The sequence below is a fragment of the Lissotriton vulgaris genome, chromosome 7, assembly GCF_964263255.1.
Source record: "Lissotriton vulgaris chromosome 7, aLisVul1.2, whole genome shotgun sequence".
In the NCBI taxonomy this organism is placed as follows: domain Eukaryota; kingdom Metazoa; phylum Chordata; class Amphibia; order Caudata; family Salamandridae; genus Lissotriton; species Lissotriton vulgaris.
In genome coordinates this window covers 1,300,132,087-1,300,155,141 of record NC_141695.1, presented here as the reverse complement: position 1 = coordinate 1,300,155,141, position 23,055 = coordinate 1,300,132,087, and the positions used below count along the sequence as shown (strand labels likewise).

The 23,055-nt window shown below is 41.7% G+C and overlaps 1 protein-coding gene across 1 annotated transcript in view; it reads right to left on the bottom strand.

The window, feature by feature from the left end:
• Positions 1-23,055, bottom strand: part of LOC147703538 (integrin alpha-M-like) — a 509,428-nt gene that overhangs the window by 340,750 nt on the left and 145,623 nt on the right. Inside the window, exon 5 of the mRNA XM_086931904.1 lies at positions 6,069-6,183. Coding sequence (XP_086788030.1) covers positions 6,069-6,183 — 115 coding nt within the window. The remainder of the gene's footprint in view (positions 1-6,068; positions 6,184-23,055) is intronic.

The following is a 23,055-nucleotide window of genomic DNA, read 5'->3' as shown; positions in this document are numbered from 1 at the left end:
TCTTTTTAAATTAAATGTTTTAAGAGTTACCACTTTATTCCAATCAAGATGCCTTCAGGTGTGCCATACCTTTGTAATAAGTAGGACTGTTAGCGCTCTAGTTGTTCTTTAGAACACTCTGGGACATTCTGTCATTGGGCTATACTTGGCCCACATCTGGGTGATATTTGGGCTACATTTGGGCTCTTTTGTCTCTGGTGGCCATTTTGGGAGACTGCATGTCAGAATGTTTTAATGAAATAGAAAAGGATTTGAGAAGTCACTCAAAATGTGCCCTAATTTTTCATTCTGCAGCACTAATCATACTTTCTATGGCAAAATATACCCCCTCATGTTTCTTTTTAAATTAAATGTTTTAAGAGTTACCACTTTATTCCAATCAAGATGGCTTCAGGTGTGCCATACCTTTGTAATAAGTAGGACTGTTAGCGCTCTAGTTGTTCTTTAGAACACTCTAGGAGGCTGCAGTAGAACACAAAGGAATCAACTGACAGTCTCTGTCCTTGTTGGATGTACATGTTTTACTGAGAATGTCAGACTTCATTTTCACATGACTGAGAAAGATAATGTGAATTTACAGAAAATATGCTTTCAGTTTAGCTTATAGATCCCCTTCCAAACCACTGTGGGAAAATCATGAGATATTAGTTTTCTTTCAAACAATATTCATGATATCACAGCAGACGGTTTTTTCACATGGTAAAATCACCTTAGAACCCACCACAATTCCTAAAACGAGTATGGTACCATCAACAAATGATTTATAATGTAACTAAAGTCCTAAAACCCTCTATTAACTACAATGCTTTTTAATGAGGTGCTATCATGTATATTGGTCCCAAGATGGCTGCCAACACTTCTTGGATGAAGTGCTGACAGCCAATCAGATCAGATGTGTGGTTAGGCTCCGCCCAGATATATATCTTTTTTTGAACCTAAATTACTCAAAATCCACTGGAGCACATATATTGAGACCTAGCAAAGGCACATCGGGCTAACAGTCCCTACAATTTTGCCAAGTTTCGTGCAAATCCATTCAGCCGTTCAAGCTAAAAGTGAGGCCAACCGCCCTATGGAAATTAACATGGGAAAAACGTGTTTTGGGACCCCCCTTTTTTCTCGGCCCCCCCTTGATGAAACCCCCCCAAATTGTCAGGGGCTGCTCAGAAACAAAATGTTCCATTTTCCTGAAAATTTCAGCCAATTCCGTCCACAAACGCCAAAGTTATTAGACATAGAATTTTCAAAAATCCCATAGAGAAAAAATCCTAACTATATATACCTACTGGCGACCGCCAGTAGGTAATATATATATATATATATATACATATCCATATATATAATTGTAAGCAATATATTGCAATTTAAAACAAAACGTATGGCCTAATTAAACATTTTCGGACGGGTTTCTCTATGATAATGGTGACGGATATCCTGTCTGCAAAAATATAAATCCCTTAGGATATTATGAGATTTATAATTCGGTGGACAGGATATCCATCACTGTTGCCAAAATCTAAGTCAGGCCCTTAGAATAAAGAACTTTTTAAACTCTGTATAGTTAATAAAATTTTACAAATAAACAATAAATCATGAATCCAGTACATTTATAATACAATTAAAAATAATATTTAAAAAAAAATGGAAGTTATGTTAAAGAATCAAACAAACATATAAATAATAACTAAGATAAAGAAATAGATAAAGATTAAAACATATATTAAGTGTGCTGAAATATTATGAATAACATGTATATTTATGTAGTAGTAGTAGCAGGTTTTATTCGATTTCTATTTAAGAAACTCATAAAAGCACATAAAAACAAACCATGCAAGTTACATAATCATCATCTCACTTTTCATAAGCTCTTTTAAAAAACATTTAGATCAATTGCTATTACCCCCATTATAAAAGCAGGCTTATTAAACCATTTGGCCATCATACAATTATCGATTTTCTGCATTTTACAATACTTTTCAAAAACATTGATAAAATCCCTATCATAAACTTGTTTTCTAAAAATTACAGTGCTAAAAACGTGGGTCGACATCTTTTTTTTAAAGTTTGATTTTATTGGAGAAAAAAGGGGTGGGAAGGGGGGGGGAGGAAGAAACAGGAAAATAGATATGACAATAAAATACAACTTAAGGGAGAACATTAGCCAGTGTAAAATACATAAAGATAATAAGCAATGCATTAAAATCTCATAAAAGGCAAGTAGAAACGAGCATGAAATGACATGAACAAAATAAAAATAAATAAAAAGCAAATGTACTGTGTGAAAACATTGGAAATAAAATTTGAAGAAAAGGCAAAAGGGAGAGTCATGGAGGCTTGCGGACCTCAACTGCGTCAGGATCCAGGGAGGAATGTACTGAAGCCGAGGAGGAGAGATAAGTTACCAAAGGAAGCCAAATGAGATCTCCTTTAATTGCCAGGGAGATAGGGGATACATAGTTGGTGTCTAATCGATGGTGGAAACAGACTGCATTCCACCAAGACGATAGGAAACATTCGAAGCTTCTTTCCAATTGGAGGGTCGACATCTTTTAAAATCAAGCTTCTTTAAAAGAGGTAATAATCATTTTTTCCTTTGTGTATTATAAAATTTACAGAAGAAAACTGCATGGAGAGTCGTTTGCTCTGAACTATCATCACAGGGACATAATTGCATCACCCTGGCCCAGTCATTCATGTTTGGGAGACTGATTATTCTGTGCAAAATATCCAATCTAAAACTTGTCAGCAATAGTCTGTATTAGATCACACAAACTAAAATAAGGTATGGTTGGATACTATAGGTTGTTAATATCTGTTGATGATGCAGTACTGTAGGCTTGGAAATGTCCTCTTCTAGTGTGAGTGATTCAAGTAGGGACATACCTTTGGCTTTCAGATCTTTTCTTGAAATGGTACTCATTGTGCTTTGTTCGTTGTAAAACTCTGGATAACCTAAGTCATACAGGAAATCCTGTACATACTTTTAACCATTTCATTCTTAAAACACCAGCCATACTTAAAACATCAGGTAAAATATCCTGATTTAGATTAGTTTCTGGACATAACTATATCCTATACCAGAGCATGATTGGTTCCATTTTTTATTAAATCTGTAATGAATGCGACCCCCAATTCCAAATGGCAAACGTGTGACGATGCGCAGCCTTGGAGTGCCAAAATATATCTTAAAAATTGATTTTCAACAGTTTTTAAAAATTGAACATTACAATGTCCCCAAACTCCGGCACCATACATGGCCATCAAGACACACTTAGCCCTATAAATTTGTAATAACACTTGCGGGGGTCTCCTACCTAATTTTTTTGAGAAGTTAACTAGAGCTGCAGTGGTTTTCATAAAACAAGTTTTCTTGCTTGCACCGCTTGAACCCATGTAGATTTGTGGTCAAATAGAATTCCCAGATAACTAAAACTGTTAATAAAATCTATTTTATGTTCAGCAATATACATATCTCTACATTTATTGCTGCCTGAGCCGCACCCCATAACAATGGTTTTTGTTGTATTCACTCTTAACCCCTTCAGCGCGGCGCGAATTCTTGCGCTGTGCTGAAGGTTCTATTGAGCCAACGGACTCATGGCGGAACGGTTCCGTCATGAGCACAGGCCAACCGACGCTCATGACGGAACCGTTCTGTCATGAGCTCTGAAGGGGTTAATCCTAAATCAAGCATAAAATCTGCAAAACAATCCAAAAGTCTTTGTAGACCCACTTGTGTGCGCCACATCAGGACAACGTCATCCACATACAATAATGCCAGTATGGTCCGTCCTCTGACCGTAGTGAAATCTTGGCAGGCATTCGTCAAAGCTTGACCTAGCCCATTTATATCGAGATTAAAAAGTAAGGGAGCCAACACGCATCCTTGTCTAACCCTCTCTTAATTTGAAATGGGGCTGTACATTCTCCATTAGGACCGTGACGTACCCTGGCCTTGGCATTCTCATAAAGTTGTTTTAAAAAGTGTTTGATGGTATGAGCTACTTCTAAATCCTGGGTCACTCTCCAAAGCCTGTCATGCCTTACACAGTAAAAGGCTGCGGTGAGGTCAACAAATGCTAAAAACAGCCTTTTTAAAAATAGTATATTTACCAATTAAAATGCTCAGATTTAAACTTTGTACGGTGGTTCCCAGTTCCTTGCGAAATCCGAATTTTCAGGTTTGAGAGTATCTTGTTCTCCTTGGCCCACTCTTGTAGTCTCTCTAATACGATACGTCCAACTATTTTTGCCAAGGAGTCTAACAAGGATATTGGGCGTTAACAGGTGGGATCTTGTCTATTGCCTTTTTTAAAAATGGGAACTAACATAGATTCCGTCCACGTCTCTATAAGCTTGGTGGAGCAGCTAGCTGTGATTACTTGTGTAAGTAGCGGGCCCCATAATGCTATATTATTTTTAAATAAATCGACGGGGATCCCTTGCTGGCCAAAATCACCCTCATTACTTCATCCAGAGTAACCTGGAGGTCAGTTGATTTTGTTGGACATAGCATTGTCATTTCATCATCATCCTTCAAGTGGGTTTCCGCAGCATTGGTGCAGTCATCATTTTTGAATATTTTTGAGAAATGCTTCACCCATTGCACTTCTGTTATTACAATTTCAATGGAAGGAGCATCCCCGACTCCAGGAAGGGCGCCCTCACTGCCCTCCAAAGGCCTACACCATCCTTGGACATTGTGGTCTCTTGCAGGGTTTGCCAGAGCTCTTCTCTTAGTTCCTCCTTATCTACTTTAGTCGCATTTTTATAATCCCTCCTTGCTTCTCTTAGTGCTATCGGGTTTCTGGGTATTTTATGGGTCAGTTTTTTCAAGTTTGCATATGCCAGCATGCACTTAGTATCAAACCATCATTTAGTCATTCTAGAGGATTTAGTCTTTTGTACCCGAAGAGCTTCTTTAATGGCCCTTGTAATATGCCGAAAGACGATTAGAACCGTTTTGTGTGTACGTTCCAGGCTAATCAAGACAAGTCCTGATGTCCTGAGTCCTGAAATTTGGGACTCAAGGATTAGGTCAAACCAGGGTATAGGTATGCGGCAAAGAAGGGGGCGCTGTGAGGCCAGTCTGTGCGCAATGTGTTCCGGATAAAGACACCAAATCCGGAACACAGTGATCGGCCGTGAAACTTTCTTAGCACACACGCTTCAGATCTGTTGTTTGACTCCTGCGAACATCGCGCACAGACTGGCTTCACCGCGCCCCCTTCTTTGACGCATACCTACACCCTGGTTTGACTTACTCCTTGAGTCCCAAATTGCAGGACTATTCTGGAAAAGCCGGAACGTATTGTCTACCGGCTGCGCAGCACAGATTGATTGCAGCTGCAACTTCTAATTTCTGCGGCCGCCTCACACTTTATGGCCTCACGGAGCCCCCTTTGTGACTCTAATTTGTAACATTGCCGAGCTTCAAACTATTGCTTCCAGTCCTTGACATCAGGGCTTGTCTCGATTAGCCGGAGCGTACCGTTCACCGGTAGCGTGAATATTTCGAATAGTCCATTACTGCTGGACTCTGTTTTGACTAGCCAAAGTGGCATCCACACCGGCAGCTGGACGCTTTAATTGAGGTTGTACTACTATCCATACACGAGAATAGCCCAGCCGGGTTGGAATTATTACCAGCAACGCGATTACAAAGACCTCTTGTTCACCATTCAGCCCTGAAGAAGGCACAGAACTATTTCCACATGCGACAAAACACGTGTCTGCTGGTTTCTGTTATGGCTTAACAACACCCGAATTAAAGACGAAGCAACAACTTGCCTACATGTTTATTGATTTTTTGTTTTGAGGACTTGTGAAACTTTGTAGCAAATATACATACTGTGGATTTACTTTAAAGTGTGCCTAGGTTTTGGATATAATTCAGTAAGTTTGAGGTCCTGTATCCACACGTCATTGAGGGGTTATAGGGCTCATCCCCTCTCCTAGCAGCACCTTTTGACCTTTGTGACACATATACAGTTACATTACACAGCAGTGCGCCTATCATCCCTTTTACTAAAAACCCTTACAATAGAGAGGCATCTTCTTTCTTTTACCTATAAGTGTCTCTGGAAGTTGTTTCATCCTCTGTAAATTCTGGTCAAGCAGGAAACATAAGCCATTAATGTATGTGTTCGTTCCACATTCTCTTTTCAGTGTTGGACCACATGCCTAAAACCAACAGAACAGAAGACATATATGAGGCAATTAGCACAATGCTTTGTTCCAAAGGAGTGGATACAGTGTCTTCACCAAGTAAACCACAGGAAATGATCGCTAAATTGTCAACTATCATTCTGCTTTACTTTTTAGTTTTCAATGATTACATTTTTCTACATTGTGTGATCCTGTGCAATTCACCTTATCTCACTGGCACATAGGCCCTATATCTGCCAAAACTGATGGTGTTTAGCACCAGTTACTATCAGAATTATAAAAGAGAGCTAAGCTTTTTCACAAACATCTATATAACTGGCTTCTTAGTGTATCTAAGGTGACAGGTTGAACTTCCAATGTTACATTCGCTATGTCCCAAAAACGTTCATCTGCTCAAATCAACCTCTATATTCGACTACAAGAGGAAGTGAGTTAGAATGTGCCAGATGCGATTAAAATCACCACCATCGAAAGCCCTGTGAGTGTCTCTTCATCTTTACACAGTTTAGGGAATCCAACTGGCAGGCTGTGGGCAGAGAGATCAAATTCTTGATTTAACTGAGCTGCCTCATTGCGAGCAGAGGAAGCCACAAAGGTACACCTGTGTTCTCTGTGCACGGTGGCTTACCTTCATTGGCCGGGCCTGAGCTGGAAGATATGTGTAAGGTATGTGAAGTAAAGCAGAACTGTATCACACATTAAAAGAAATGAAGTACTTAATTGCCCACACCAATCTCTGTAAAAAGGATGAATGCCATAATGAATTTGAGACAAAGAAGAATAATTTTGATAAGGATTTCTGGCAGTAACACATTTCAAACTCCTATTCCATATGGTGAATGCAAAATGACATTTTTGCAGCCAAGTTATGAAGCAAGGCCATGCAATGCACTTACAACGGCTGCACCTTTGAGAGGATTTGGAAGCTTTTGAAGGTCCAATGTACACTATCAGGGAACTATATCTGATTAAGACTCTATGTGGTAGGGACGTACTTCTTAAAGCTCACATTGAACTAAGAAGTTACAGATTCTCAAATTTGGACAAGACAGTTCATCTATTCAGCAAGATAAAGACAATAGTAAAAGAAATAGTTGCTTGTATAACTTCAGAACTCTTTCGAGCAAGCCTAATCCACTACGGGCAACATGTATGCGAGCCCCACAAAGAATACAACTTGTCCCATTGTTCTATTAGCATTTCTACGGCTAACTGGAACTCCTTCCAGTGGACAGCAAGCTTCTTCTGTATAAGAACATTTCAGTTTCTAGGAACATGCACTCTCACAAGGCAGACACATCCTTTATTGCAGGCTGTTGTGACAGGAAAGGTGACTCTGCTGTACAAGTCCCAGATCTATTAGCATTACCTTCAGCTAGTGAAGTAGATATTTTTCAAGCTACCCTTTTACTTAATCTTAAAATTATGATTAATGTGTCTAAGTATGGGATTTTAAAGATGGCATGTAGTAATACATTGGAAGTAAAGTCCTAGAGGACAGGAGCTCTTCTTTTGGTTAATAGAGTCACAGAATACAGATAATCTCCAGTGGACAAAAAGTAGCTTGGACCAGTGTTCACACGTGCAAGGCAGGCTCCAGGAAAGTCTCACCACCTCCTTACTGTGATCTTGCTCTTTATTATGTGAAGCTGGGTAAGGCAGAACATTAAAAAAGTGCTCATATGCATTTATTACTGAAATATGATCCTAAGGGGGGAATTAGATATTATTCACTTCAGAATCTATGAAATCATAGAATTAGCCTCATTACTTTGATCATATTGATATACCTGACATCTGATTTAAGATGTGGTAGTTTATTGTACAAACCTCTCAGAAATATTTCAAAAGCCATCGTTAAGCCAGAGATAACATATAATTTTAGAACCGTACCATGTTAAAAGAGGTTGCACGGGGTGAAGCAAAAAGCATTCTAAGGGCTAGTCCCTGGTCAGTAGGCTTTAAACCACAAAAAGCACAATTCCTATGTGCTCCTCTATCACAGGCTCATTACTTTCAAGAACTAAATGTTGATCCGCCTCTTCACCTTCAGGAAAGGTTTCACGCTGGTCAGTCAAGCGGGGGGGCAAGAAAAACAATGTGGGGGGTAAAAAGTCTAATTTCTCGTATTAATTCCGATAGGAAACTTTGATATTCAATGCAGAAAAAATAGCCAAACTGAATTAAACCAAATTTGGCAAAAAGTTAGAAATGTACTCAGAAAGCATGCGTCTGTGATGTGTGTAAATATAGTCTGCCATTTTCCTTAAATTATCAGTTAAAGTGCTGCTCGGGTTGGGAATGAAGGAGTTAAAAGTTAGCTATTTCCAGACCATTGGTATACAGGAATGCTCCGATTGACCAATTTATATTGGATTAGCCACTTCTGATTGACTGGCCACAGAATGAACAATATATTGTGGCAGCCATTACAGGACTCAGGGAGATGGTCTGTGTGTCCTGAACATGAATAAAAAAAAATATGTGGAAAGCTCCCTAAGGATCCCCTTCCCCCTTGATTTGCCGACCAGAACATGGACAACATGTTTTTTCAGCCATTACAGGAATTGGGGGCATGACCCTCACAAAAATGCACTGTAGCAAAAACAGGGTGGATAAGTCTATTAATGCTGTGAACGGGAGGGGGGTGCACGTTTTTTTTCATTGCTGCTTCCGACAGGGATGTCATTGCCATCAGATTATCATCGGTCCTGCATCCTTTTTAGAAGCCCATCTGGGTACACAGAATGAGCTCAATGACCATTGCCCAATGTTCCAACTCTTAAAGAAGTACTTTCACAAATGCTTTACCATCGACGTCTAGCAAAGTGGTAAGCCTATGGTTTTCTGGTTGCTCTCTAAGGCCCTTCTTATGGATGGGTATCAGAAGGGAACATGTCCAACCTTCTGGAATTGTGTCAAAAAGTAGACAGTTCTTACCTAATGGGAACAGAACGTCCACACAGTCACAACAAGCGGTCTTAAAAAAAATAGCTGGAAGGCCATTTGGACCCGGAGCTCCTGCAGCATGCATTGACTTGATTTTTGTTAGAATTGTATTGTACTTTAGAATTACTGCATTGTGCTTGGTGGTATGACTGCCCTCTGTTTTATTGGCTCTATGCTCCTCTTCAGCTACTGCCTCATTCGCCGTATACAGGGAAGCAATGTATCTAGACTATGATGCAACTGAGATGCTGCTATGCGGTGGAGGTTGGTTTGGACTAAATAGTCGATGGACAAGGAGCCAAATGTGGTGATCTTGATGTCTTAAACAGTTTTAGCCATTGTTTCTCCTGCCACTTTTGTTTCAGCTCTCAAAGTTTTCTCCTATACTGCCTCCTAATTTAAAGGAGGGAAGATCTTGCATGTTTATTGGTTAAATCTCAAGCTAGTTATCTTACTGTGGTGTTCAACTTTTCTATCAGGTGTTGGGCTTCATCAGCCATTTGGGGGCAATTGCGGAGAAACTTTATTATGCCTATGCAGGCTCTTGACAACTGAAAATTGTCTTAAATTGACCTAATGGCTGTATGCCAGGAATCTTTAAACTCAGTTTTCATCTTCCGAAGACACCTTATTAGTTGTTCATACCTCTTGTCCTGGTGCTGTACTTTAAACCTGATTTTCTTAACTGGAATGACTTCCTCCTGAGAACCGATTAAACTTGAAGGTTCTTTGGAGTAACCTCCATTTGCAAACTGACTTGTTAGGACCGTGTGATTTCTAACCCCCGTATGATGCACAGAGAAAGATTTGATTTTTGAGAAGTGCTGCTCTGAAAACCAAATATAGTCCAGGGTTGACTTCTGGCATCCGCAAATTCGGGTGAATGAGGCCGGTTGGTCTGGGGAAATACTTCCATTGATACAGCGAAGGCCTAGATCGTTCTTGAAAGTTGCAACTGCAATGCCAGCCTTGTCGGGTTTGTCATTAGTCTACTTTATTGGCAGGATTCCCCATTCGTCATCATCTATTTGTTTCCAAATTTGGTATACTAACCCCATCCAGTAGGCTTGAGTTGAAATCGCCTGCCAAAATCCACCCAGCTTCTGCTAGTCTCACCCACTGATCGCTCACTATGGCGACTATGTTTTTATATTGTGTTTTCTTCTTTGCCAATAGTCGATTGACATATGCATTAGCTATGATCGTGTTAACTTGAGATATGTTGTAGGAGGTTTAAAATCTGGTTTAGCTAGAACAAGATCACCTGTACCTATGTGGAGAGGGGTTATATTGGCCTCCAAGAGTTTGCTTACATGTATAGCCACTTCATCCGAGGGGTGACCGCCTTTTAATGATAGCTGTGCTGGTGAGAATATTTCATAAAAGTCTTGCCAGCCATTACCCGTTATGTGTCAGGTCTTCTGTAGGCAAACTGTTTCATTCTGATATAAGGACAGCATTACATCAGGTTTAATGAACACATTATTAAGTCCTCTGATGATTCAAGAGCATACTGTGAGATCTGGATCTAGCTTGGAAGTCAGTAATCGGTGGGATCCCAAGGACCTTCTTTTCAGTGCACTAGTTCCTATCAGTTTGGAGGATCCCTTTGAAAGTTGCTGTTCCCCACATCTAAGCAAACTTGCAAGGTTTTATTAATGATGGTTTTTGATACTGATATCCCTTGAAAGGGATTACTTTTGAGCTCTGCTCCTCTGGCGTTTTTAGGACCAGATCTTTTCTCTGCCTGAACTTCCATTGTCAGATATTTCTCGGATTTTCTTTAACCCATTTCTTTAACTCTTCCAAGGTGCCTTTATATGACATATTTGTTTCCTTAATTTCACTGCTCCTAAAGACAATCCTTGTCCATGAGTTCACTTTTAGTTTTGACCTGCAGTGAAGGCCACTGAATCTATGTCCACTGTGGAGATTCTCTCTAGACTTGGCAGCTTTGAGAGCAGTAGTAGCAAATTACCTCTGTTTGAATAACAAGCCTGCCTCTTGAATCATATTCTGGGTATTAAATGTGGACAGACTGGGCTTCATTGTCATGCTGCATATTCAGGCATAGCTTGAGTGAGGTTCTTGTTTGTATAACCTTTTCATGAGATTGCAAGTGCTCTGTAGCTGGAACTGGACTAACTAATCCTTCAGTTGTGTTCAATGGTATTTCAACAGGCATTATGCTCCAATCAGGCTGGAACTTAGAGTATACAGTGGAGTTGCTTACTTGTTCTACTACAATGGAGCAGGACTGACTTGGTTAATGCTCTTGTCGACGGCTTCAGAAATGACTGGCAGATCGTCTGCAGCCCAAGAGGCAATTTTTTCCAATGCTTTGCTTCAACATTCAAAGGAGGATGTGGTATTTCTTCTCGGGTGGAAACCACTTGTAGGTTCGAGGAGAAAGTATTCTTTACTTTTGAATTACTCTCAACTGGTCCCTGCCTCCCCTCTAGCATGGGACTTGCCTGCTCAAACCATGGTAATAGATAAAACCCTACTAAAGAGGGCATGATGATGGGTGCTTCAACCCGAGAGGTCAAATTTACTGGACCCTTTATGATTGTGTGATCCTCACCATCAAAAGACTTCGGAATTAGTTTGTGGACCTCCTTTGGTTTGTTGGTAGTAATCTTAACTACAGGTGACAAAGGATACAGTGGTTTTGCTATTTGAACATCCAAAAAAGATGATTCTAAATTGTTCATAGGGCTTATGTTTGATTGTTGTAAGAGCAGTTGGCCCTCTCGTACCAACAAGAGCTTTTGTTCTTCTTGGACAATTTTGTCCGCTCACAAAAGGTCATCATATGTGTTATCCATTGCCTCTGTATCAATGTGGAGGGAAGAAGGAATTTGTGATCCTACCAATTTCCTTTGGTTAACTATACTTATCAGGGGAGGGGGGAAGGATCACTTGTCCTGCATAACTCTGGGTATGCTGTGACTGTTCCGAATCGTCCCAATATTAACCCTCATGCACGTGCTGGTAAAGGTGTGGTATAAAGCGGTATATCTTTTTGTCCGCCGTCCCTCGCACGTGAGTGCATAATCATTGGGTTGTTTTTTGTCATGCAACCTCCATCCAGGAGGCATTACCCATTGTTAAAAACAGTAGTGATTAGTGATTGTGAAAAAGTGATGGCTAAAATTGTCTCTCTTAATCAGAAAAATTATTTATTCGTTCTGTATATGGAGGCAATGGCTAAAAAATTAAGGAGGTGAACACGAGTTATTATGACTCGTACACACTAAGTGAAATACAAGGTCGACATGTTTCAGCCCTTCTTTATGCCTACTAGGTCAAGTGGGCTTTCTTCAGGACCGTGGAGTGAACTAGAGACCTCTCACGTCTCTAGTGGTGATCAGAGAATTCAATGGAGCATAGCTTTATGTTGCTCCATAAGAGGTCAAAAAGTACCTGCAGGAAAACAACATAGAGGACAAGGGTAAGGGTAAGGGAAAACATATAAGACTTTCACACTGGTTGGATGGACCAGGAACATATAAAACGCATAGTATGCGCAGCAACTAAAAAATGGCAATACTTAGCACTGACTTCCCCACTCTAAGAATAGGGTCAACTCACTCATAATTGGCAATATGGTTCTAATATTTCACTGATTTTCATGATTGGTAGACATTTAGATTCAGTTGTTTCAGAGTGTCATACTTCACATGCATTCAGACAATTATTTTAAAGGTGTAATTTTCATTCACGTATTCCTTTTGTAGCAGGCATTATGTCTCCTTCGACTGCCTGCCAATGGTATTTCACTGATTTTCATGATTGGTAGACATTTAGATTCAGTTGTTTCAGAGTGTCATACTTCACATGCATTCAGACAATTATTTTAAAGGTGTAATTTTCATTCACGCATTCCTTTTGCAGCAGGCATTATGTCTCCTTCGACTGCCTGCCAATGGTATCATTGATCATAAAGATGGTAAGTATTTAGACGTTTACTATGGGGTGACACGAGGTTGAAGAGTGTCTAGTATCTTTTGTATGATTAATTGTGTGGCGTTCATTTGCATTCTTTTTCCACACGCGTTCGTTTCTCAGCAGGCATTCTGTTAACTTCAACAGCGTTTTACTATTGTGCTGTAAGCCGCCTTCTAGAGTTCAGATAACAGACTCGGCAATCTTATAGATGTTTTCTATGGAGTGACACGTGGTCGAAAAGTGTCTTAGTTCAGACGCATTAGTGTAATTACTTAAACCGCATTCATTCGCATACTTATTTCCCACGCGTTTATTTGCATACTTGTTTCCCACGCGTTTATTTTCCAACAGGCATTCTGTTTCAATTAACAGCGTTTTTATATTGCGCTGCAAGCCGACTTCTGAAGTTCGCCCTCGGGAATAGACTTCCATATCTGTACATGGTTTATCAACATACCTCCGTTCTTGACTACAATGAGCCTCATCGGTTTCAGGGTGGGTCAGGGAGGCACACTAAAACAGTAAACATACTATCAGAACTTTATGTTCTAGATCTGTTATACTTTACAGTTTCACCGCGTTGTGCTCCTCGTGGTACCTCTGGCTCTCCATACACTGCGTGTGCTGACTCTGCCACCTCTGTCCCGGGTTACCAGAGGCAATTCCGGGTTAGTGATTTTGTAGGTGGTGGTGCAATGGAGGTAGAGGAAAGACCATAGTTGTTTCTTTCCAGTGGAGTTGTCATTAAATCTTTAGAATGATTGTTGGAGATTTAATAATGCGAGGTAACCATTTATAGCCTCAAGGATGATTTAAAAAAAGGGGTTCTGCTAAAGGTTAAATAGAAATTGGAAAACCTTAATAAAAATTGGCATTATCCATTATAAATTGAGCCCCATGGGATATTATCGTTCAGACCGTTAACATCAGTGTGGAGTCTATTCACCCACCGTTGCTCTTTTTCAAAGAGAATTCTCTCTGCATTGTGGTCTTTATTGTGTAGTGTCTCTAGAATAACCCACTGCAGATCTTTCACAGTGTGGCCGGCTTCTAGGTAGTGACTTGACATCTTTGTGGTCGCCTTTTTACATTTCACATTGCTGCGATGCTCACACAGTCGTTGCTTTACTTTCCTGCAGGTCATGCCTATATAGTTTTTTTTACAAGGGCAAGTAATCATATATATGGCATGACTTGTGTTGCAGTTAGTGTGATGTAAAATTCTCCAATTGAAATCAGGGAGTAGTTGTATGTCTTTGGTCACTTTTGTAAGGGGACATACAGAACAGGTTCCACAAGGGTAATGGCCAATTACTGGGCTCATGTCCAGTGGTGATTTCACTATGGTTAGTTGTTTACTGAGCCGGGGTCTGGTATGGACCAGAATATCTTTGAGATTGTGGGTTCTTTTGTTGGCAAAACGGGGTTTGGGCCAATGAATGTCGGCTGAAGTTAAAATCCTCCAGTTCTTATTGATTATCTTTTTTAGTCTGTTACTTGCTGGGCTATATGTGGTCACGCAGGTGGTGATATCAACTTCTGGTTCATTAGGTATAGACACCATGAGATTTTCTCTTTGTTGATTACGGGCTCTTTTTTTGCATTTATCAACAATTCTCTTAGGGTAATATCTTTCTACCAATTTCTCGCTTAACTCATTGGCTTGTTCTTGGTACTCCTTTAGCTTGCTACAATTTCGTCGTAGTCTCAAAAATTGGCTGAATGGAAGGTTTTCCCTCAGGGGTTTCGGATGAAAACTCTGGTAGGAGAGTAAGCTGTTTTTAGAAGTCGGTTTTGAGTATGTTTTAGTTTGCAAGGTCGAACCTTCAGAGTAGATGGTAATGTCCAGAAAATCGAGTTGTTTTTTATTTGCTGTGTAGGTAAATTTTAACCATTGGTCCCGGGTATTGATCCATGTATGGAAGTTGATCAGACTGGACATGTCTCCTTGCCAGATGAGTATAACATCATCGATATATCGACGCCAAAACAAAATGTGTTGTTGAAAAGGGTTGACTGGATTATTTACATGTGTTTCTTCAAATTGGCTCACGTAGAGCCCCGCCACACTCGGCGCAAACGTACTTCCCATGGAAGTTCCATGACATTGTTGAAACAGGGTGTCTTCATATTTAAAATAATTCTCAGTCAAGGCAAGCCTACAGCATTCGAGAACAAAATGTCTGGGGGTCTTATGTTCCCAGTCAATGTTAAAGACTATGGTCTCGAGTGTTTCCAATGTTTTTTCTTGAGGTAGGCTCGTGTAGAGACTTTCTACATCCATTCCTACAAGTATCATGTTGTCTTCCGAGTATGAAAAGTCTTGGAGTAGATTCAGGAGGTCCCTTGTGTCCTTCAGGTAGGTAGGGGTCCTTTGAACTATGGGTTTGAGATAGTAATCGGCAAACTGTGATAGTGGTTCAAGGACCGAACCTATTCCTGAAACGATGGGCCTTCCAGGTGGTGGTGTACGTGGTTTATGTATTTTAGGGAGCGAGTAGGAATAGGGTGTTCTAGGGTTATTAGTCTCTAGGAATTGTGCTTCTTTTGTTGAGATCCAATTATTCGTCTCTGCTTCTGCCACCATTAATGATATTGTTTTCTGTATTCTGGGTGTTGGATCTACATCTATTTTCTTGTAGAACTTCTGGTCCGAAAGTAGTTCTTTGCATTGTTGATCGTACCCTTCTTTTGAGAGGAGTACTACTCCACCCCCTTTGTCTGCTTGTTTTATGACGAGATTATCATCGTCTTTTAGTTCTCTCAATGCCTGTTGTTCTGCTCGAGAAAGGTTTTGAAATGGTTTCTTTGTGTTCTCTTTAAGTCCGTCTATTTCCTTCATGACGGCCTGTTCAAACGTCACAATTTCTATGGGTACTTGTGTGTTTAAAGGACAGAAAGTGGATTTCTTCCTTAAGGTAGTATCTCCATCTGAGGGTTGTATAGGTTGGTTACTGAAGAAGGCTTTGAGTTTCAGCTTTCTGCAAAATTCAGCAATTTCGCATTTCATCTTGAAGGTGTCCAAATTGGGTGTTGGGACGTACCCCAGACCTTTATTAAGTACTTCCTCTTGGTCTTTTGTCAGTACCTTATCTGTAAGGTTTATGATGAGGGAGTTGTGTTGGTTCCTGCTTTCCCCCGAGTTACGCTCCTGGTCTGGACCTGGCGTGTTTGGTCCTGCCAAGTTATTCCTTTCTGTTTTGGGCCTCAACTGTTCTGGCCTCTCCCTAAAAAAGGCTGCCCCTGTTGGTAATTGCCCCTCGCCTGTTGTTGCATTTGGTGTGGAGGACCTTGATAGTATGGGTCTACCCAACCTTGGAAGTGAGGATTGAACGGGGGGAATGGCATCATTGGTGGGTTCATTGCAAACTGCGGTGTACGCCAGTAGTTGCGGCCACGACGATTCCCTCTTTTGTTACGAAACCTCCCTCGATGATTATTGGAGAAATCATCACCACTCCAGTCAGAGCCATCTGTTGAAGATTCACTATTGGTACTGTTATTGGACGCACTATCGTTAGGCTTATAGTCTTTGTGGCTGTAAGGATGTATGCGTTCTAAAGAGAACTTTTTCAGTTCTTTACCTAGTTTTTGTAATTTCTGCTGGGTCAGAAACTCCTGAGATTGACTCATCTCTTTGTTGATCTCTTCCAGTCGTTGTTTATACACGGTTACGTGTACCATGTTGTTAAGCTTGGTCTCGATGATCTGGATTTTGATAGTTAGCTCATCATCTGTGATCTTGGTTGCTGTTTTTATTATCAACACAAGATAATCCCTTGTGCACTTCCAAGAAATTGCTGACCAGTCTTTCCGAAATGCTAGATCTTTTAAGAAGATACGTGGTGCGTTTGTCACCCATAATCCTTTAGGTGCGGCATTCACTCTGAGGTACTCGGTCATTATGATCCCATGCACAGCTGTTCTCACTTGCTCTTTTTTCAGTTCTGAAAGTTATCCATTGCCTCACCACTTATTGAGGTGATGCTTTCCGAAGGGGGTGAGCACATAGCTATTTCATGGATATTAAAGTAGATTCAAACATCCTTGGATCAACTGGGAATTTGTGTACTTGGCATTTTTAGGTCACTTTGAACAGTACAATTATGTGACCAATTAAAAGAAGAGGAGCTCTTAAGGATGTTTGGTGTTAGGAGGGCACTGTTTTGTGCACAGGTTATTTTTCACATAGCATTAGTGCTCATTTCCTTAAAGACTTTTTAACTGTTTTTCTTTTCTTTTTTCTTGAAGGGATCCATAACAAAAGGTGGCTGCGAGTTCTGATTGCCTGTCCTGGGATTTCTCACAAGTGGTTGCCAGAATCGGTTTTGGCTTATTTATTCACTTTATCATTGATCCCATGTCAGTGTTTTTTCTGTGCCGTTAGGGCTCTGGCTCTCACTACTGGAGGTGGGATGCTGGGGAGTTCACCAGGGGAAGCAAGCTGCACCAATACCTAGGGCAGCCACCTCTGCATTACCTGGGTTCTAATCTTTGGAGCGGCACACTAGTGTTGTACCACGCTACCATTAACAACTCCTCTTGATCAAGGTGGCTTCTTCACTCTTGTGTAGATGTACTTCCTCCTATTTTTCACCAGCAAACAAGCCCAACTATGGAGCAGCCAAGCTACCTCCAAACACTTCCAGAAAAGAAGGCAAGTAGGGCACAGCTCGCTGCGGGGCAGCAAGGCAGTGAGACAGTACAGGAGCAGCAGAACCGCAAATGAGCAGATGAACAAGCTTGCAGGCATGTGGGTGAGCGTGCAATGAGCAGACTCTCCTAAAAGGCACAAACCGTACCAACCTAATGCAGGCCACCTTCATGCCACTAGAGGAGCCAGCAGCCTAAAGCTCTAACCAGCAAGCCGCAAATTGATGGATGCCAGTCTGCCTCTCTGGACCTACTCCCTCAAGGTGGGATGTTTTTTGCTGCACTCCACACTGGGCCGCTTGCTTGCCTCTTGTCCTCCAGTCCAGTCGGGTACAAAAACTGCAGCACCGGTGGGTCGGAAGAACCTGCCTAGTAGTGCTACCAGTACTGAAAATTACTGCTTATAGAACTGCTTGTGGCTGCACTGAGACACTTCTGCTGCTGAAGGCTACTTTCACCAGGAGCCTGGCCAATACTAAAAGACGATGTTGAAGCCTCAAAAGCTGGGACCGGAGCCATGGGATACCAGACACCAGCTTCATGTGATCTCCCCGTCCTCAGCCGTGCCCCCTCTGTGCACTTGTGCGTGATTCTCTTGTCTCTCTGCTCTCAGCATCTCTAAACTATCCCTTGGTTCCTTGGGAACCTCGGAGGGAGAGCATGGAAAGGGAGCCTGTGACCCCATGCCTTGCAGCAGAACCAGAATAAATGAACTGAAGAATCACATAACAGCCAGCAGCTAAATGAAACTCAGCTCTATGAAATGGCCTCAAGTAGACCAAGGGGAGTAGAGGCTATTGGAGAAGCAGGTGCAGAGGCAAGGCCCAGAGGCCCAAAGAGCTCATTGAACCTATTTTTTGTAATCAAATTTATAGTGAAATATGTCAGCAGTACAATAACGTATCCAGAAAGCCAAAATTCCAGAATTCACAGTACACCTGCTTAGTGCAATATACAATGCATAAAGTCGGGGATAGAGAAATAGAAATGGCAGGGAGTAGAAAATCTACCTCATGCTAAAATTGGACCACACACCAGATGTCCCAGGGGTTAGAGGGCAAGAGGTACCACAACAATTCAACACCAAAGGATGAACCAGAGCAGGCAAGAAGACATAATCAAAGGTAGAAAGTAAGCTATAACAACTCACTGGTCAAGGGAGGTCAGGACGTCCCGAGTGCAATACCCGAGGAGAATACGCTTTCCGACAGTGATGCCTCTCACATGATGCAGGTCACAAGGATGTGGGCTTTTAGAATGAGGACAGGCAATGGGGGACCCATGCATCCCAACGGAGGTCTCCCAGAGGGGGAGGTGGCCAGAATGAATAAGAAAGAGCATGCAGAGTAGGGTGGAGACAAGGGAGGCCTATGGGATCATGAAAATGAGTGTAAAAAAAGAGCTATGTAGCATGGAACAGTGAGTTCCAGGACATCCGAGAAGGGGGAGAAACAAGAGCTGCTCATCGCCACATGGTCAAGCGGGTCAAGGGCAACACTATCACTCAGCACTGTAGTGTGTCCTCTCCCAGGTTCAAGAAGGGGGACCAGCTTCGTTCAAACGTCTCTCCCTTGTCTTAGAGCTGGTAACCTACCCTTTCGTAGGATGCCACTTTATACATCTTGGTCAGCCGCTCATCATGGGTGGGCTAAGGGATTGTTCGCCACTTCGCTGTGGTCAAGGCTGTCGAAAGTAACTGTCTGGCATGCATCGAGAGGTAAGGGATGTCAGCAAAATTGTGTAATATAATCAGGGTTTTCAGCAGGGGGGAGGGAAGTAATCAAGAGGTCCAGGGCAGCTCCTATACAAGCCTAGAGGCGGGAGATGCCCAGACAATCCCATGTGATATGCATGATGTTGCAGTCCGGCAGAGCACATCTCCAGCAGAGGGTATGGTGGAGCAGGCCAGAGGCTGAAAGTTTTTAAGGGGTCCAATACCATTGTTGCACCATTTTGAAGAGGCAGGATTTCTTTTGCGCTTCCCGTGTACCACTGCCCAGATCAGTCATCACCTCCCTCCAGTCTTCATCTGTGTACTGAACATGTAAGATGTGCTTCCAGTGTGTGCAGAGGTGTATATGTAGTGGTTGTGATTGGAGATGTTGGATTATCAAATTATAGATGCCTGACATCACTCCCTTATATGTTCCCCAGGTCGTCAAATAGTGATGCATGGGAGAAGGGGAGACCTGCCATGGTCTGGGTTCGAGAGTGCCATGTAAGCAGTGATGTAGTTGGGTGTGGCAGCACGTCTGTGATGCCGGCAAGCAGAATTCCACTTATAGGGAGGGGAAGGATTTCAGCTTGCCATCCTGTATAACATTGCGGAAGTCAAGATCCCAGCCGTTTCACAAACTCTCCATAATATCGGGTGGCAGCCCGCCTGGATGCCAGCATTATTCCATGGGAGTCATTAAATGTAGTTGGGCTGAGCTACGCAGAATTGTATGGCCATGGTTCCAGGTCTGTACCATCATTTGTACTATAGGATTACGGGTCAGTGCTGCAGGTGTTTTGTGATGGTAGAGAATATCCTAACCAGTGGCACAAAGGGTCATTGCACCTTAATATTTATTTATTTTATTTTCCTACCTTAACATTAGTAAAAGTGGTGGTTTTTCTTGCTTGCACCTGGACCCACAGCATCCTTGCTATGCTACTGAGCAGTCATATTAGTGGTACACTAAGATTCATGAAAAAAAATACAGAAGCATACAAACAAAGACATGCATGCACACATCTGACTTAGGCTTGTTCTCTGATTTGAACGAAATTGGCTCAATTACTTAACAATAATCTCCTCATTTCAGTTCAGACCTCTTTGTCTCAGTTCATATAGATAGTGAGTTGACTACTACACCAGCTAGACCCACCCCTTTCACCTCACCAATGCTGAAGCCAGGTCTCCAGTTTCCCTTTATTACAGTTAGAATAACTTGGTGTACCCCATAAGTAGAAAGGGGTTGCAATTAGTCGCTTTACCACAAGGGGAGACCTCCTCTCTGTAAACAGTCATGACTTCTGCTCCACCACTTCAATTCTTGTATTTTCCTGCCAGCAGTACTTTGCAAGCATGAAATTCCAGTGGGAGACAATCAAGGAATAGCGACTGAATGACATCATCATTGGGTGTCAGGAAAGGGTATATTTTCAACACAGGAGGCTGGGGGAAATCTTCCTCTATATTCCCGTTTTTGATCACCACCTCTTCATGGACTGATAGGGTTTTGCACACACATCCACCAACCCAGGACTCTAATTTGTGACAGAGGAGGTAATAATAGAAAAAGATAACTAGATAACCTTAGCCAACTTTCATCTTTATACTTTTTACTGTCTGCATAGGAACATAAGAAGATGGAAATGGTGTTGGCTGAAGGAGAGCCTGACCCACTGGTGGTCCTGGCCTTTTAGCTGCTGTTTCCTCATTTATAAACTGAGACAAAGGTCAAAGGCTGGGTGCTGCAAGGCTGGCTGCTGCCTAGCAGCGGATTTGGCATAAGACCTGGCCACAGGCCCTGCACCCAAACCCCGCTGGGTATCATTGAAAGACATTCACAGAGGGGATGGTTGGCGGAAGTGGGTTGGGCTCAAAGGCTGTATGCTTAACCCTCACTGCACAGAGCCATGGACCCTGTACCGCAGGGGTGCACTGCTCATGGAAGTTAGGCCTAGTGCTCAATGAGGATATGAAGTTCCATACATCATTAACAATGCAATGAAATTAACTGAAAAATTAAATAGTAATTTATTTAACTAACTATAGTAGCTATAACTTGTGCCCTAGAGTAACTATAACTTGCATCCTTGGCTTGCACTGCTATTTACTTCACATATTATTAAGTCCCTCATGACAGATTCTATGACATCATTGATAACATCACTGCCACATCTGAAATTAGATCATTGATAACAACACGGTGCATGGTGGGGGGTGCAAGTCATAGTTACCTTAGGTCACAACTTGTAGTTTCTTGAGATAACTATAACAGTTGAATTTCAGTGCTTTTTCATTTAAAACATTATGTTTTAACTGACATTTTCACTTAACTATAACATCCCTGTAACCTTTTGATTTATCAGTGAATTAATACGTTTTTGTTAATTTAATTATATAATTTTCTATAGGATGCCCCTGCATTTATTATTTTCTATGGGAGCCTGTGAGCATTTGAGTGGCCATATGTAGTTCTTGCTCTACTCCAAGGGGAGGGCTCAGGTATATTTACTACTTTTTTATCACCTTTAGAGCTACAGTAATGTTCAAATGTTTGTTTGTGAATAGCAATTTGCGTAGCCATTTGTGGGTGGGTGTTTGTAGTATTCCTCAATGTTCCCCAACTCTCCATTGTCCGTTTGACATTTGCTACTAAAATGCAGGCTTACAAGTACAGAGCTCCCTGTCACTGTAATGGAGATTTCCACACCAAATTGACAGGAAAGGCCGATGTCTCTGCCTGAATGTACCGAATAGCATTTTGAATACAGGAGTAGCACTAGTCCAGTAATACTCCCTGTTCCACAAAATGTGGTTTGTAAATAGGGCCCTTTCTTTGGTGTCAGTAATGTTTGGGGGGTTGGTGTGTGTGTGGGTGTGTGTGGGTGTGTGTGGGTGTGTGTGTGTGTGTGTTTGTATGCATCTATGCAGGCTGTGTGGTATGCATTATATGGTAATGTTTTGTAGAGAATAAATGTTTTTTAAAGTGCACTGTTCACGAAAAAGTGGTATCTTGGCATTACAGTTAACAGCCCTAACCACGAAGTGAACAGGCCATGAATGCTTATCAGTTAAATAGCCGCGTCTTTAGCAGTTTACGAACTGAAAGTGGGGTTCTGAGCAGAAGGAAGAGTGCGCCCACAGATCGGTTGCCTGATAGGATGATCGCCCAAAAAGTGTTAAATGACGCTAACATGTACCATCTGCCAGTTCATGTGGGCAAAGCACAAAGCCTGCCACCAAGCTGGGTTTTTGTTATAGAAGGCTTCCTGAAAAAGAAACAATTCTCTGAACTGCATGAGTTTCCCTTCCAAAAAGACAACCTAACTGCGTCAGCACCTAAAACATGAGAGAGAAAGAAAGCAAGAGACTCTTGGTCGGTACACGGGCCACAGCATTTCAAAGACCCTGAAGTCTTTCCATCAGATGTCTGAGTGTGGTGCCCAAATTAATGCCAGTTCAATTTAAATAGAATCAAAGTGATAGATCAAAGGGTGGAGTTGCTGGGTGCCTTCTAATTACGGAAAGATTATAATTTAGGACTTCAAGAACAAAAACCCTTGCGATCTGTATTAGCTGCTTCCGCGGCTAAATACATAGGTATTCTTTATATAGAC